Consider the following 16,534-nt stretch of genomic DNA (forward strand, 5'->3'; position numbering starts at 1 on the left):
GCACGAAGTGGGTAGCCGGGGAGCTGCTGCGTCTGTGTGTGCGTGCCTGCGAGTGTGCAAAAGGCCATGTGTCCAGTTTTCTCTCAGGACTTGCCTCCTGGGCCGGGAGGAAAGAACCGGGTCTGCCTTCCTCCCCAGGCCGGGAGTACGTGCCCCACGCAGGCTCCGCCTGGCCTTGCGTGCGCGCCCCGGCCCCGCCCAGACGTACGCATGCGCCCCAGTCCTCCGCCTTCGCGCACCTCCGCCCGGCCGCCGGGAGCGCGCGCGCGCGCTCCTCTCCCCTTCAACCCCGTTCACCTCCCCGCCCCCCCCCCCCCCGACCTACTTTACTTCTCCAAACCCCGCAGCCTGCCTCGTCCCGGGCGACCAGAGCCCCTCCTCCGGGTCCCCTGGCGTTCCATCTGGGCCCGCGTTCCACCGGGCGGCCTGTCGGCGGGTGCCAGGCGGAGGCGGCGACGGCGACCTCGCGCCCCGCCGAGACCCGGGCCCGCGCGCGCCCGCCCGCCATCCGAGACACACAGCGCGCGCGCTCCCCGGGGGCTGCCCTCCCCCCGCGCGCGTCGGCCCCGGGCTCGCGCCGCCGCCGCCGCCGCCGCTGCCGCCGCCGCCGCGCGCGCGCAGCTCAAGTAAAGGAGGAAAAAAAGGGGGAAAAAATAGAAAGCAGCGGCGGCTGCAGCAGCGATCCGCCGCCGGACTGGGCCAGGCCGGGCGGCGGACGCGCGAGCCGGCGATCCAGGGGAGAGGCGGCAGCCATCCAGGGCGGGCCGGGTTAAAAAAAAAAAGTCGCGGCGGCGGCGGCGGCTGCTCAGGGAAGGAGGCCTGAGGGCCGCGTGCAGCGGGCGGGGGGCGGCCGCGCTGCGTCCCGGAGCCGGGAGCCGCCGGGAGCCGGAGGGCGGGCGGGCGGAGGCGGCGGCGGCGGCTGCAGGAGCAGCGGCGGCGGCGGCGGCGGCGGCATCTCCTCCTCACATGACCCCACTGTTTGTCCCCGTGATCAGCGCGAGCGGCTCCCGTGTCTCCTCCGTCCCCTCCTGCCGCGCGGCGTGAGCGCCGGGCTCGGGGCCCCCCCGGCCGCCCGCCCCCTCCCCTCCCTCCCCTCCCCTCCCCTCCCCCCCCCCGGGCCCCGCGCCCCCCCCGCCCCCACCCCCCCCATGGACATGCTGGACCCGGGTCTGGATCCCGCTGCCTCGGCCACCGCTGCTGCCGCCGCCAGGTAAGAATGCCGGACCGGTCCGTGCCCCGCGCGCCCCGGTCCCGGCCCTTCGGCCTGGCGACCGGGCCGCCATGATCCCGAGCGGCCGCAGGGCCCAGCTCAAAATGGAGGCCGCGAGGGAGGGGGGCCCCGCGCTAATACCCTGGGTCCCGGGTCCTAGCGGTATCCCAGCTCCAGACCGGGCTGGCCGGGACGGGGGCCGTGCACCTGGGCAAAGGGGCGTGGGCGGCCCTGACCCCCTCTCCTTCCCGTCCTCCTCGCAGTCACGACAAGGGACCCGAGGCAGAGGAGGGCGTCGAGCTGCAGGAAGGTGAGTACTCGAGGGGCCCACCGGGTCTGCGGCCTGAGCCCGGGGAGGGGACTGGGGGCGCCTAGGCCGCGTGACCACTGACCATCCCCCCCCCCCCCCCCGACCGCAGGCGGGGACGGCCCTGGGGCGGAGGAGCAGACGGCGGTGGCCATCGCCAGCGTCCAGCAGGCGGCGTTTGGCGACCACAACATCCAGTACCAGTTCCGCACAGAGAATAATGGAGGACAGGTGAGGCTCCGGGCCGGGAGCCCGCGGGCAAGTGGAGTGTTGAGCTGAGGGTCCAGAGGGCGAGCTGGGAGGGGCGCGGACCTGGCCCCTGCCGGAACCCTAGAACCCATCTCGCCGCTTTGCTGCCCCCTGCAGGTGACGTACCGCGTAGTCCAGGTGACTGATGGTCAGCTGGATGGCCAGGGCGACACGGCTGGCGCCGTCAGCGTTGTGTCTACGGCTGCCTTCGCTGGGGGTCAGCAGGCTGTGACCCAGGTGGGTGTGGATGGGGCAGCCCAACGTCCTGGCCCCACTGCTGCATCTGTGCCCCCAGGTCCCGCAGCACCCTTCCCACTGGTAGGTGCCCACAACCCCTGGGGGGATGGAGAGGGGACAGAAACTCTCTTCTTGGGGGTCCCCAGGGAGTGGGGCAGGTGGGACACAGATGCTGCCTTTAGACCCGTTGCGTTGTGTGGGTCATATCCCTGTTCTGCAAGATGAAATTTGGGTTAGGAGTTTTGAAATGTCATTTTTTTGTTGTTTTCTGTAAAAGGGGGATGAGAGTAACAGGAAAGACTCTTAGAGGTAAAAATGAATCAACCCATCAGGTGATCACTGAGTATCTGCTGAGTTCCGGGGCTAGGAGACAGAGTGGAGTGGCACACAGGGGTTTTCCGTTCGCCATAGAATGCAGTGAATGTCAGACACAGCAACACGGGAGCGGGTTGGGGAACAAAGATGGCTAAGGGTGGCCTCTGTGTCCTCCTACTCCCCAGGCCGTAATCCAAAATCCCTTCAGCAATGGTGGCAGCCCTGCAGCTGAGGCTGTCAGTGGGGAGGCACGCTTTGCCTATTTCCCAGCATCCAGTGTGGGAGATACCACAGCTGTATCCGTACAGACCACAGACCAGAGCTTGCAGGCCGGAGGTAAAGGGAGGAAGGGGCCAGGGCGGAAGGCAGGGGAGGCAGCAGGCCTAGCAGGGAGGGAAGCCCCCTAACCAGTTCTTACTGCCCTCCAGTTTTTGCACTAACCCCTGCTTTCGCTGCAGGCCAGTTCTATGTCATGATGACGCCACAGGACGTGCTTCAGACAGGAACACAGAGGACAATTGCACCTCGGACACACCCCTACTCCCCGTACGTGCAGGAGACCTGTTCCCAGGAGCAGGGGACCCTGGGAGGGCCTGGTGTGAGAGGGCCAAAGGAAGGGAAGGTTTTCTGGAATGGGAGCCAGGCAGTTGAGCACACGGCAGGCAGTCAGTATGTGTTTTTGGTCTGTTTCTGCTTCTTGAGTATAAGGGAATTACCGTTTTTCTATTTCTGCATAAGAGTTTATCTTACACAGCTGATTCTCAAGTCTGACTCTTTAGTAGATGTTTAGGCAAACGGTACCTGAGATAACACGTGCCCGTTGTTTTCCTTTTCTAGGAAAATTGACGGAACCAGAACACCACGGGATGAAAGAAGGAGGGCCCAGCACAACGAAGGTAAGGCCGGGGTGGAGTTTCTGGGTCTCACAGGCACGGCCAGGCCTGGTGCTTGGTGTCACAGATCAGCGACGTGCTAGAAGTGCACAAAAGGTGTTCGTTGAATGCCGGAAGAGTAGAAACAGGTGGAAGTTTGTTGTCAGGAACAGACAGGCAGGAGGTGTGAATTGGAATGTGTTTTGTCATCTTGGTTAATGATCTCGAATTAACGGTCAGCATCTGAAATGGCGTGTTTCACATTCACATACGGATTTCCTGCCTGTTGAAAACTCGAGTTGATTTGATGCCCCTAGAACTATCTTTCCATTGGTGGCTGTCATTGACCTCAAGTCCCTCATTCCCCTGCCTACCTGACTTCCAGAAGCTGTGCCTCTGGCTGGCCAAGGCTGGGGCATCGTGCCTTTTGTAAACACCAAAGCCCACCCTACGGTCATTTTGGCCCTTTATGATGTCCCCTAGTTCCCCACCCCGAGCCCTGCCTGCCCCCAGTCCGTAGCCACTGTCGTGGACGTGGTCACATGCAAGTCCAGGGGAACATTTATGTCTTGACGGTTGTCTCTCAGCAAATGTTTCCTGAAGGTGGATTCTGGGCTGGGTGGCAAGCACGTCCCCCCCGCCCCCCACCCTGTGCCAGGTCTGGAGCCCGGTCTGCAGTGTCAAGGAGGCTGGATGGAGTTCAGGCTGGTTTCTTCCCCAGAGAGCTGGCCTTTAGGAGTGCGTGTCAGGCAGAGGGCAACGCAGGCTGGAGGGCAGGCAGAGTGGCCTGCAGCTGCTTCGGGGAGTGCTGGTGTGGTCATAGCAGAGGTTCCATGCGGAGTGCTTGGGGGCGGGGGACCGGGGAGGACTAAGGAGGGCCTTGAATGTCAGGCGAGGCCCTGAGACTCCCCACGGTGTTCAGCTGGGTTTGGGCCTTTGTACCTGTGATTGGAGCAGCTCATTGAGCTTGGCGTTGAGCATATCTGTACCATGTATATGCCTGTGTTTTAGGCCCTCGGGTACAGCGGATGATAGAAGAGATGAGGTCTTGGCTCTCCCGGTGTCCGTTCTGGTGGGAGAGACAGAAGTCACCCAAAGCTGCGGTGTGCCGTGAGGTAGCGTAAATCACGACTAGGAACGTAAAGCTGCACGGGAGGTTGGAGGGTAACGGAGACAGCGTGCTCCGTAGGCCCCTCTGAGAGGTGACATTTGAGCAGAGGCCTGAATGGGCCGGTCAGGTGCCTGAGGATGCTTAAGTGCAGACGCCCAGGCCGAAGCCAGAACAGACTTGGTGTCTTTGAAGAAGAGCAGGAGTCCGAGAAGGAAAGAGGAAGTTGGAGTTTCAGGAGGGCTGTCCGGGACCGGGGTCACGCAGGGCCTTGTAAGAGGCCCTCCCAGCATCCCTGCTCCCGGGTTTTAATTCCAGCCAGCAGAGGGGTTTGTGTATGGACGCTGGATGGCAAGGGTGATGGGACACCGGGGGCTGGGAGCATAGGAGGTAATTGCAGATGTTGACTCGGGATAGGACAGGGCATGAGGTAGGGGAGCGCGTTGGGGAGATGATTCCAAGGCTGGAGAGTCAGGGCTTCACGATGGCATCAGGTCACTTTGTAGGGAAGGGGCAGATCTGAGCTTGGTTTGGGCTGCGGTGTGTCTGAGGGGCCCCCAGTAGGCTCCCAGGCAGTCGTGGCCCTGCTACTTACTGGCTGCGTGACGCGAGGCTGCTTCTCAGTGTCTGTGCCTGTTCGGTGTTGTGTAGAATGGTGCCCGCGCGGCTCCCCCGGACACTCATGGTGACTTCAGCCAGTACAGACACACGAGCCCCCCCAGCAGCGCGGTGTGCCGCCTGGTAAGGCTACACCAGTGACTCGGGGATACCATCCAGCCACCCTCCACCCCACTCGTCACTCTCTGCCTCTCACTAGGTTGGTCTAGCTGCAAAGTCGTGAATCTTTCTCGTCCTACGAAAAACCATCTCTCTCATAACCCTGTTTTTCTCCAGCTGCATCCTGTTCTCTCCTGACCTGCACAGTATTTGACCCACCCTCTGCCCATCCTCCCTGTACCCTTGGCAGTCTGGCTCATTTCTCTACCAAAAGACGTCCATCTAAGGTCACTCAGGATGACCTCATTGCCAAATCCACTGGCTTCCTTTCCTGTCTGTGCTCCAAGCATCTGACCCGGCCTGTTCTCCTTCTTTCGGGAATGTTCCCTTCTGCTCTACCCGCTCTGGTTTTTCTGCACTCTCTGCTTTTCCTTCCCAGCCTGTTCCTCATAGCATAGCATCCCAGTAGCTCCGGGAAGCATGTTAACAGTCTCTATCTCCAGGGCTGTCCTCTCAAGGTTCTGAACAAGTGGGTCAGAGGGAGGCCCAGGAGTCTGTATTTCAACAAGTTACCCAGGTGATTCTTCCCATTGGGCAGGGGTGGGAAACTGCTTTGACTGATGGTTTCCGTTGAGGTCTCGCCCCTCTTCTGTTGGCCTCAGGAGAGTTGAAACATTAGGCCCAGGGATGGTCAGTATCCCCAAAGCCTTATCCCCTACTGTAGGTGTCGATCGTTTCTCCAGAAAAGAGTATGTGACTTGGACAAGATGAGAACCACTTTTCAGTGTCCTCCCAGCCCCCCCCCCAACCCCCCATCCCCCCCCCCCCCCGCCAACGCCCTGGCCCTGGCTGTGTGCCAAGCTGTCTCTATTCCATTCTTCTCTCTTGATCTCCAGACCCATAGTTTGAGCTGCCCATTCAAAATCTTCATTTCTGGATGTCCTAGAGACCCCCTTCGTACTCAACTTGTCCAAAACAGAGCCTGCCGTCTCCCCTCCCCAAAGGCTCCCAGGCAACATTTCTCTTTCCAGAGCGGCATAAGGCTCCCCTGTGGTAATTACCCAAGCTGGAACCGAATGCCAGGGCCACTGTCCACTCTGCCCCCTTCTTCTTCCCTCATGTCTGCGAACCCTGAGATCCTGTGCCAAAGCGGACTTCAAATCAGATTCTCTTTCTCCTTTTTCCCTCTTTTCCCCCGTTTCTTGGAACCACAGGAGCCTGTCTCCAGGCCCCACGGGAAACTGGGTCCTGCGGGTCCTGCCTGAGGGTGGCCCGTGCAGTGCCAGCCCACTGCAGCCATGTCAGGCTTTGGGTCCCCTGTTGCCCAGATCCTCTGAGGAGCCAGAAATCCAGATCTCTGTGTGAAATCTGGTTTTTAAATGCCGGATGGGATTGCTTTTTTTTATTTCGTTAGTTCCTACTCTTAATGTTGTTAATTCGTTCCATCTATTCACTTTGGATTTAATTTGTTTGGGGATTTTTCCCTAGCCTTTTAAGATGATTTAAACCTTTCTTTTTTCCTAGCACAGGCCCTTCTGGTTGCAAATTTTACTCCACTGCTGCTTCAGCTGCATCCCATTTGGATACATTGGTTTTCATTATCGTTCAGTTTAAAATATTTTCCAGTTTTCCTTACGATTTCTTCTTAACTTCCAATCGTGTGCGTTTTCTGGGTAAATTTTTGTTTCTGATTTCTAGTTTAGTTCTGTTCTCATTAGAAACATACTCTTATTATATAATTTCAGTGCCCTGAAATTTGTCGAGCCTTACTTTATGGTCCTGAACGTGGTCTGTCTTGTGAAAGTTTGCATGTGCACTTGAAGAGAATGTATCTGCTGCTGTTGTGTGGAGTGTTTCCTCGGTCAGCGAGGTCAAGTTGGCTGAGACTGCTCAGGTTTTCTGTGCTGACTTTTTTGTCTCCTTGTCCTGTCAGTTACTGAGAGAGGAGTGTTAGCGTCTCCAATTGTATCTGTGAATTTGCCCATTTCTCCCCCCAGTCCTGGCAGGTTTTTCTCCTGAATTGTTTTCAACGTTGTATGGGCGTAACTTCCGTAGAACGGATGTGGCCTTGGTCTTAATGGTCTTCCACCACTTTAAATGTGCCAAGATGGTCTTCCTGAGCCACAGGCCTGACCACCTCACCACCTGCTTGATGAAGGGGCCTACACTCAAGGGCCTGGGCCCATAAACAGGGCATTCAAGGCCTTACAACCTGGCCTTTCCTACACCCTGCCCCACCGTATCTGCACCCCCCCCAAGTATTGCCATGTCGCCATTTCTGAATTTTTCACACCTGTCTACCTAATGCCCCTGTCCTCAGAAACCAGCCCAAATGTTCCCTCTCCGAGTCTTTTCTCTAAAGGTCCACCACGCCCCACCCCCATGCAGAGATCGTTGCCTCACGCTGGCATTCCCCAGGCCCTCGGTACAATCCTCGATGCCAGCACCTCCACGGTGTCCGTACCCCCCGTTGACGCACATCTCAGGGATGCTGTGGGCACCAGCAGGGCAGAGATGGAGTCCACCGTAGACTCTGGCCTCGCAGGGCACCCTGCACACGGTAGCGCAAGCAGAACGATTTAAAGAAGGAAACGCAAACTGGAAAAGCTGTGCCCGGCCCCCCATCCCTGCCCCCTGGTGGCTGGAAGGGAGGAGTCCACGTAAGGTAGGGCCACAGCATGGTGCCCGGGCTCGAGCTCGCCAGGCTGCGCGAGGGGAGACCAGGAAGCGGAGGAGCCACCTGCTGTGGAGTGGAGCGCGCTGCGGGGGCCGGGGGGGCGGGGGGCGGCACCGCCAGGCCCGGGCTGGACTCTGGGCTCCGCTGTGGTCTTTTGGCCACGGAGTTCCCAGACCATAGGACATGGCCGTCCTCCATGGGGAGGTGCAGGTCTCTCCCTGGGACCCAGGTATTGTGCACTCAGACCAGAGCCAGGGTGGGGCAAAGTGCGGTGCCGGGCACGTTCTCAGCAAGGCGTTGGGGAACTCTTGTGGAAAGACGGGAGAGTCCATGTAGGAGGGCGTCCTCACCCAGGCTACAGTGGGGAGCACTCGGACGTGGAGAAAGGCTGGTTGGCAGTGAGCAGACAAAGCCAAGAGCCGGCGGTGGGATTTGCCTGTTCGTGGCCGGGCGTGTTCTTTGAGAGAACAGCAGGGTCAAGGGGAGGAACCAGCCTCAGAGGCTGTGAGGAGTAAGGGGCGTGATTCCGGCCCACCCTCCTTTCTCACTCCCCCCCCCCCCACCCCCACCCCCACCCCCGACCCCCTCTGTAAACTCCTGTCAGCACTGCCCAGCCTGGAGACCATACTCCTTTGCCTTCCTCTCCAAATCCCTCCTCCAGGCTTCATCTCCTCAGCAAACACCGACGGCTTTTGTCTGTGGTCTGTCCTGGCAGGAGGGATGAGGGTGTGTGATAGTTGTGGGTTGACGGAGGCTTTCTTGTGTGTCCACACCAGTGCCTAGTATTGTGCTTGGAAGGTAAGGAAGATTCTGGCACAGCTTTGCTTCAGGAGGCCCTGAAGTGGGGTCTCGGGCTTCAGCGCAGGCCGCCCCCAGGCAGCTGTTAGAAGGCCCTGAAGTGAGCCAGAGGGAGGAACTGGAGAGAAGGCGCAGGCCCCAGCTGAACGGGGTAGCTGCCACTCAAGTCAGCTGACAGCTTGGGTCAGGTTGCCGAGTTTTATAGAGTAAAAATCACGAATCTGGAATTTTTCAGGTGAAACCTTCCATTAGTTTGCCAGCCCTGGCCTTCGAGGTAGGGTTCACATCCTTTGCAGGCCCCTGCGAGCCGCTCATGCCAGCTGGGAAGGCTTGGGACTCGTGCCAGGGCTCTGGAGAAGGATTTTAGCCGGGGGTGGGATATGGTCGGACTGATTGTAGAGATGAAGAGAAAACAAAATTACGGAGCCCAAAGCTCTAGGGAGTATGGAAAAATCAAACGCCCCTGCTCTGGGGGACCCGCGAGGGGTACTTGGGTCCCGTGTAAAGGAGCTCTGGCCCATTCTTGCCTCCCAGGCACACAAGCCACAACTCCATTTCTCAAGATGCCAACTATTACGTGAAATTTCTTAATTTGAATCTTGGCTCAGATTTTTAGAATCTGCCGGGCGGGGGGGCGGGTGGGTAGAGGGGAGACTCTGTTCCTCTTGAGAAGCGGGGCGCGGGTGCCTGCGTTCGGGTCTCGGAACATCAGCGTCAGGGAGTGAGCCGCCCGAAGCTCCGCTGGCACGGCCGTGGACACTGCTGTTGCTCTTACAGTGGAGCGGAGGCGGAGGGACAAGATCAACAACTGGATCGTCCAGCTTTCAAAAATCATTCCAGATTGTAATGCGGACAACAGCAAGACGGGAGCGGTGAGTGCCCCCCGGCCCTCCAGCTCCCCGCGCTGCCGTGGGCCAGGCCCCCAGCCCCTGCGACGAAGTCTGCCTGACCTGGCCCCCGGGCACAGGCCCTGTCCCGGCCCCCGGGCACAGGCCCTGTCCCGGGTGAGCCGGGGGGCGGCGCTCACCGGCGCTCTCGCCCACCCCTCAGAGTAAAGGAGGGATCCTGTCAAAGGCCTGTGACTATATCCGGGAGCTGCGCCAGACCAACCAGCGCATGCAGGAGACCTTCAAGGAGGCCGAGAGGCTGCAGATGGACAATGAGCTCCTGAGGCAACAGGTGAGGGCCGGGCCGGGCCGGGGCAGTGGGGGGGTAGGGGAGCCGGGGCAGGGGCAGGGAGCCAGCCCCTGGCTCCTCGTGCCCTGTCGTGTGTGCCAGATCGAGGAGCTGAAGAACGAGAACGCTGTGCTTCGTGCCCAGCTGCAGCAGCACAACCTGGAGATGGTGGGCGAGAGCACGCGGCAGTGACACCCGCCCCGCCGCGCGGCGGGGGCTCCTCCGGCCGCCGCTGCCCCTTCCCCAGCCCTTAGCACAGAGAGGGACAGACGCCCCTCCCCCAGCTGCGTTTTTTTATAGTAGATTTTTAACAAAACGGGGAGAAATAATGCATTTCTGTGGATAAGCGCCCACCGCTCTCCTCAACTTGGGAAATGATCTCCTCCCTCCCCCTCCTGTCTGTCTCCCTCCTCCGGCCCCCACGGAGCCCCAGCACTTCTAGTGGTCTCGCCTGGAGGCAAGAGGGAGGAGGACGGAGCCCTGCCATATCCCGCTGCCTCCTTGGTCTCTAGAGGTACTGAGACAGGGTGCTTTCGGGAAGGAGGGGAGACTTTAGGGGGGCCAGCCCCGGGGCCTGGACCTAAGCAGGGAGGCCATGTCCCACCCCACCTCTTGTTTCTGGATCCCTGCTCCCCTTTGAGTGTGTGTGTGTGTTTTAATTTTCTTTATGGAAAAGTGGACAAAAAAATAGAGAGAGAGAGAGAGAGGTATTTAACTGCAATAAACTGGCCCCATGTGGCCCCGCCTTGTCTGTTTGTGTATCTGTCCATCTTGGGTTTGGGGAGGGGGGGCCTGGGGTCTGCAGAACTCCATGTTGTGTTCGTGGCTGTGTGCCCGTCCCTGCCATCCTGTACCCCCTGGCACCCAGTCTGTCGGCTGGATGGTGGAGAAATTAAGGAACGGATATCCTCTTTGAGGCCCCAGGTGTGCATATGTGGTGTGAAGGCAGGAGGTGCCAGGGTCAAGGACACGTCCCATGTTTTTGGAGGAGAGGCTGGGGTCTCTCCTGTCATCCGTTCTAAAAATAGGACTGGCTCCTGACCCTGACCTTAGGGGTTGAAGCCCTCCCCTCTGCACCAGCCAATGGTGGGGCCTGGCCTTGAGCCCCCCCACCCCCAGGAAGGGCAGATGGCCAGGAAGCCAGGCTTGGCCCGTCAGCCTGTCGCCTCACACTGTGGCTCTGGCGCCTGTACTGTGACCCCTGCCCCGGCTGATGACGAAACCTGGCCTGAGCGGAGACGCGGCGATGCCTGGCGGTGCCGGGGGACGCTGCCATGTCTCCCTGTGGGTGGCCGCACAGCCCTTGACTCCGCTTCGGCCCCACCCCCCACGCCGCTCCAGGGAGCCGGGCCTGCCAGCCTCGTCACCTCACCGAGCTCTCCGGTCCCATCCTGAATGTTCCTACCTGGTGTTCCCTCTGACAGCCCCGTCCCCTCCGCCGAGTGAAGGCGTGTGGGGCAGGAAGAGCCTAACGTGGACCGAATCGGGGGGCAGGTGGCAGGGAACAGCCTTCGCCTCCTGGCCCCCACACGCCCCACTTTTGTGGTTTTGAGTGGGCCTCGGCGGCAGCTCAGACCCAGAAAGCGTGTCCGTTCCTTGGCAGCGTCGTCTGTAGGCTCTTCTGCTGGAGTTGACCCTGAACGGTCCTAGAGTGAGTCAGGGAGGCGGCATGGCTAAAGGCCTGTCTGCCGAGTCAAGGTTGGTAGTTCCCAGGGCCGTATGCCCGCAAAGACGGCCCAAGTGAGTAGGAGGGAGGTGGCCCCAGGCAGGCAGCCCAGGCTCGTCTCCATCCGGTGACCTGCTGGAGGACCAGCTCGCCCAAAAAAGGCCCAGCTGTGCAGCGTTGGCCATTGTCTGTGGTTTGGCTGCTCCCACCGCGGCCGGTTTCAAGGTGCCAGGGGGATGTCCCGCGGCAGAGCTGGGATGAGATGCACACCCTTCGCTCCGTGGAGCCAGTGTGAGCCGGGTCTAGCACGTCCCACTGTGGCCTGTGCTCGTGGGGAGGCAGGAAGGCCAAATGGTGAGAGCACGGGCCCCAGAGTCCGGCCGCTCAGGCCGGCCTAGCTCTTCTGACCAGGTGCTCTTGGGCACTGCCCCGAATCCGCCCTCGGTTCCCCCTACAGAATGAAGAAAAGCAGCCTTGGGGTGGCCGTGGGCTCCTAGGAGGGAGCAGGGCCTGGGAAGCTAGGCCGCCGGGACCGGTGGCTAAGAAGGCAACGAGGGCCCCAAAGCACAGAGCAGAGCCCGACGTGGGGCAGGCGGGAGCCGCGGGGGGCGGGCGGCAGAGGCCGAATGCAAAAGTGGGTCAGTACATCTGCTGGCGCATTGGATGCAGGCGTCTGATGGCAGCCGTTACTATCACTGCTGTCTCGAGGCCCAAAATTCTCGGGGACGTTCTGCAGATACATTTCCCAAGATTCAGAAAACCACATGCCTGCTGGGGGCTGGAGCCGACACAGGTTCCTGCGTCTGGCCGCCCCAGCGTTTCCTGCCAGAACCCGTGCACGTGTGAAGACCGCCTGAAGTGGTAGGAATTCTGCTGGACGCCCGAGGGGACCGTAGTGACAGCCGGCCTCCCTGTGGATGAGGATATCGGGAAAGGGTGGAGAATAAGAGGTCACCTTCCTCCTACCCATCGAACTGTTCAACTTTGGGGGCGAAAGGAATTGTTTCTGAAGTCAACAGGGTGATGATGCTGTGTCAGGGAAAGTGTCTCCCAGGTGGCTGGCTAGAGGCGTGGGTCTGTGGCCCCGTCTGCCCCACCCCCTGGACACACCTCCGCTGGCTCAGGGTGACATAACACTGTTCCCTGTCGCTCTGTTCCCGCTTATCTCCCGTCTTGTCGGCGCCACCACCTTCTTGGAAATGAGTTGGGACAAAGGGGAGGGGGCTTAGTACCCCCGCCTCCCCCAGAAGGGCCCATAAAAGCAGCTGAAACGGGACCCCAGACACCACAGCAAGTCCCAAACCCGACAGCGGGACACAGCCAGACAACACGATGGCACTGAGCACACAGGTCCAGGCCGCCTGCCTCCTGCTCCTCCTCCTGGCCAGCCTGGCCAGTGGCTCGGCTCTCCGGCAAGAGGTGAGAGCCCAGGGGGCCTGGGCCCGGCACGGTGGCCGGGACCGGAGAGCCAGGCCCTGGGGTGGTGGGGGGACTGCTGAGGGCACCTGGTCCCCTTAGCACTGGGCGGAGCTCGGGGCAGGGACCGGGGTGGGGACGGCCGGCCGCCTGAAGTACGGAGATCGTGGCCTGAGGATCGGACTGGGGGCCCGAACTAGTTCCACAGTTACAGAGCACCTGCTCTGTGACAAGTCCTTTTCTAGTCAGTGGGGATCACGCAGCGAACAAGGTAGATGAGAGAAGAGTTTTGCTCTCGTGGAGCTTACGTCCCGGCCGGGGAATTCATCTGTGAACAGTTAAAACAACCAGGATAACTGTCTCGTCAATGGGATCCCGAATAACAGAAGATGGTGATGGCAGCAGAGTGGCCACGAGGGGTGAGGGGAGGACTTCCGACGGACCAGGGGCCGGGAGTCGAGCGGGATGGTTTGTGAGAAATGAAATTCGACCTGGGACTGGGTGACCCGGACCCTAAGAGAAGGGGGCGGTAAGCGAAGCCCCGGGCAGAGGACAGACGGGTGTCCGAGGATCGGAGGCTGTAGTAAGTGGAGAGGACGCTGCTTGGAGAGGAGACTGAGGGGCGGACTCCAAGTACTGACTTTCCTCCGCCTGTGAGCGCAGCTCTGCAGGCTAGTTTCTTTTAGCACACGCGCAGGCACTGGGGAGAGGGGCGGAGGGAGAGACTCTCGAGCGGGCGCCACGCTTTTAATCCGACCGATAAGGCGTGAGGAACGAACGGGATGGACGGGGCGAGACGCAGGGAGACTTGCTACAGGCGGGGGTGGCATCCAGGCCAGGGAGGGTGATGTCCCCAAGAAGAGAGAGAGGGAGACGGATCCGGGATGTCTGCAGGAAGAGCTGCCCGAGGGCGGGGGAGAAAAGGCCAGACAGCAAGGCCACTCCTGGGATACCAGCTGAGCCCCAGGACACCGACCACGCGGGGAGAAGCTGGTCTTTGGGGGCGAGTCTGAGAGCTCCACGTCCCCACCACCCTCACCACCCCTTCTGCTCTCACAGACAGGACAGCTCACGGACCTCCAACCCCAGGACACAGCGGCAGCCGAGGCGGGCTTGAAGGTGAGAGCACCTGCGAGTCCCTTCTGAGCCTCCCCGTCCCTTCCCTGCGCCCAAGCTCCGCTCACTCTCCCTTCCTCCCCGCAGCCCGTGCTCCAGAGGCTAAGGAGGCGAGACACCCACTTCCCCATCTGCATGTTCTGCTGCGGCTGCTGTAAAAAAGCAAAGTGTGGGATGTGCTGCAAGACGTAGAGCCTCCCCAGCCTGCCCCCGGACCTCCCTCCCCTCCGTATTTATTCCTGCTGCCCCCTGACTCTCAGTGAATAGACTTGGAATAAAATGGCTCGTTCTGTCTGTTGTTTTCCATCCCAGAGTGTCTGTTGCCCTTTCTCCCTGCCCCAGGCCCATGCCAGAGGCTGGTTCTGGCCCCTGTCTTGTAAGGGCCGGTACTCCGTGGGGTGTACGGGGTTCGTGCGTGCTGGGTTTGGCAAGGAGGCTTGGTGAAGGAAGTTTCTTCCCTGTTCTTCCCTCCCTTCCCCTCTTCAGAGGACCTAGAATTTACCTACAGCAGGGGCTACAGCAGGGGCTAGAAGTTAAGCCAAGTTCTTCTCCTTGAAGTCTTCTTGAAACAGGGGTTACAACTTCAGATTCCCCACAAGGGTTCTCAAAGCAAGGTCTGGGGACTCCTCGCAGGGCTCCACAAGGTGGAAACTACGAAAACGTCACTTGTTTTTTTCTTTCACCTTCTTTGCGTCCCGGGCGTACAAGCTGTGTGACACGGGATGACCCCATGGCTCTGACGGTAATGAGCTGTGCGCTCGTGTGCCCCCGTGCTTTAAAAGCGCCCCAGTCTCGATTTCTCATACACTGAGCAGCCATAGATACCACCCATGTAAACAAGAGTTGTTTTGGAGTCCTCGAAGATTTTGCAGAGTAGAAAGGGATTCTGACACCAAAGAGTTTGAGAAAAACCGACGACCTTCCGGACAGGCACGGCGAACGAGTGAGGGGTGGTGGGCTTGTCTCAGAGGAGCACGTGGGAGGCTCTGTGATCTCAGTAAGGACACACGGCACGTGACCCACGTGGGAGAACGCCGTCCACCTCCATGAGGAACTGAGTTCCCTCCCGTTGTTCTTGGGACCATATCCCCCTCACTTTATCCCATTTCCCCACTGATAGAAACAGAGAAGATGCATTTCACTACCTTCCCAGCCTCTAAGAAAACATCAGCGCTAGCATGGTGATAAGGGGCCTTGGCCATTTGGGCCCAATGTTTCGTATCCATGGGGAGGCCCGGGTATCCAACGGGGGACCGGGAGATGGCTATTGTGCCCAAAGATGGGCCAAACATGGCGAAATCTTCTTTTCGAGAGAAGGTGGCCATGCTTATTTTTATGTGAAATTTCCTGATTTTTTAAATATTGGCAGCTGATGAAAGGGATTTTATTTTTTGTAAACAGCACTCTGTGAGCCCAACTAAACACAGCCAGGGAGCCAGATCGGTCCTGTACACCACCACCCTCTACCTTCTGCCTTGGAAGCCATGAGAGGCTTGCCCTCTGGAAGTGATTTCCCTGAATGGAGACCGAAGGGTGGGAAGAGGAAGGTGAGGTAGACAGCTTGGTCTCCCATTAGCTGCAGGATCTCGCAGGCGTCTTCTCTCCACGGAAACCCCGCCTCCTCATCTGAAAAAGGAGAAGCATCTCTAGGCTTCGGTTCATCGGGTGATTTAGCTGCTCACGAGTTATGAGTTGAACTGTGTCCACCCCCCGCCACATTTAATTTTTTTTTTTTAATGTTTATTTATTTTTGAGAGAGAGAGAGAGAGAAACTGAGCGCAAGCAGGGGAGGGGCAGAGAGAGAGGGAGGCACAGAATGGGAAGCAGGCTCCAGGTTCTGAGCTGTCAGCACAGAGGCCGACTCGGCTCCAACTCACGAATCACGAGATGATGACCTGAGCCGAAGTTGGACGCTTAACCGACTGAGCCACCCAGGCACCACCCACCCCCACCCCCACATTTAAATGTTGAAGTCCTAAGTCCCAGGATTGTGACCCGATTTGGAAATAGGGTCTCTTTAGAGATAATCAAGTTAAAATGAGGTCAGTAGGGTGGACCCTAATCCAATAGGGCTAGTGTCCTTATGAAAAGCAGGGATTTGGACACAGAGGCCCGTATACGGGAAGAACGCCATGCGAACATGAAGACCGTCACCTAGGAGCCAAGGAGAGAAGCCTGGAGCAGATCCTTCCCCCCAGCGCCCAGGGTCGAGCCTGCCAACATCTTGACGTCAGACTGCAGCCTCCAGCCCCAGGAGACAATCAATTTCTGTTTTTTGAGCCACCCGGCATGCGGTGCTCTGTCACAGTAGCCTTACCACACCTGCCTGGTTTGGAAGGCTCGGCCGGACCAGAGCCGCGGCTCCCCCTTTAGACACTCTCAGGCTCCCCAGCGCCCCACCCTCCTGTGGCCTGGAGACCCAGGACTGCAGATCTCAGCCTAGTGGCCAGGGCTCTCTGTGGAGGCACCTGCCTGTGCATCCTACCCGCCCCATGAGACAGCCTCCGGTGCACGCCTAAAGAGGAGCTGAACCCCCAAACGGCACAGGCACGCGACCCCGACGGGGTTGGTGTTGAGGCTGAAGGCTGTGACATATGAGTAGCCCAGGATCTCAGTGTCCTCCTCCGAAGCCCAGGCACCGGGCCCCTCTCTTCTCCGGGACCCAGGCGT

At 59.7% G+C, this 16,534-nt stretch overlaps 2 protein-coding genes across 3 annotated transcripts; both read left to right on the plus strand.

The window, feature by feature from the left end:
- Positions 1-1,100: 1,100 nt before the first annotated feature.
- On the plus strand, positions 1,101-10,417 carry USF2 (upstream transcription factor 2, c-fos interacting). Of its 2 annotated transcripts, none has more exons than XM_027044823.2 (10): positions 1,101-1,210; positions 1,474-1,520; positions 1,630-1,748; positions 1,884-2,003; positions 2,504-2,654; positions 2,777-2,864; positions 3,156-3,214; positions 9,268-9,362; positions 9,541-9,669; positions 9,769-10,417. In XM_027044823.2, exons 1-10 carry the CDS (start codon positions 1,149-1,151, stop codon positions 9,856-9,858), a joined length of 960 nt encoding a protein of 319 aa, XP_026900624.1. In that variant the 5' UTR covers positions 1,101-1,148; the 3' UTR covers positions 9,859-10,417. The 2 variants fall into 2 exon arrangements, with proteins under 2 accessions (XP_026900624.1, XP_026900623.1); XM_027044822.2 differs by having other exon boundaries at positions 1,102-1,210; positions 1,884-2,084.
- A 2,069-nt stretch (positions 10,418-12,486) lies between these two features.
- Positions 12,487-14,170, plus strand: HAMP (hepcidin antimicrobial peptide). Its single transcript, XM_027044853.2, has 3 exons — positions 12,487-12,751; positions 13,808-13,867; positions 13,952-14,170. Exons 1-3 carry the CDS (start codon positions 12,665-12,667, stop codon positions 14,054-14,056), a joined length of 252 nt encoding a protein of 83 aa, XP_026900654.1. The 5' UTR covers positions 12,487-12,664; the 3' UTR covers positions 14,057-14,170.
- Positions 14,171-16,534: the final 2,364 nt, after the last annotated feature.

Source organism: Acinonyx jubatus, chromosome E2 (genome assembly GCF_027475565.1).
Source record: "Acinonyx jubatus isolate Ajub_Pintada_27869175 chromosome E2, VMU_Ajub_asm_v1.0, whole genome shotgun sequence".
In the NCBI taxonomy this organism is placed as follows: Eukaryota; Metazoa; Chordata; class Mammalia; order Carnivora; family Felidae; genus Acinonyx; species Acinonyx jubatus.

Excerpts from the sequence above, each read along its gene's own strand:
- USF2 (XM_027044822.2), top strand. The coding sequence starts at position 1,149 with ATGGACATGCTGGACCCGGGTCTGGATCCCGCTGCCTCGGCCACCGCT. Across the intron at positions 1,749-1,883 it reads CAGAGAATAATGGAGGACAG|GTGACGTACCGCGTAGTCCA; the intron begins GTGAGGCTCCGG and ends TGCCCCCTGCAG. Across the intron at positions 2,655-2,776 it reads CCAGAGCTTGCAGGCCGGAG|GCCAGTTCTATGTCATGATG; the intron begins GTAAAGGGAGGA and ends CTTTCGCTGCAG.
- HAMP (XM_027044853.2), top strand. The coding sequence starts at position 12,665 with ATGGCACTGAGCACACAGGTCCAGGCCGCCTGCCTCCTGCTCCTCCTC. Across the intron at positions 12,752-13,807 it reads GCTCGGCTCTCCGGCAAGAG|ACAGGACAGCTCACGGACCT; the intron begins GTGAGAGCCCAG and ends CTGCTCTCACAG. Across the intron at positions 13,868-13,951 it reads CAGCCGAGGCGGGCTTGAAG|CCCGTGCTCCAGAGGCTAAG; the intron begins GTGAGAGCACCT and ends TCCTCCCCGCAG.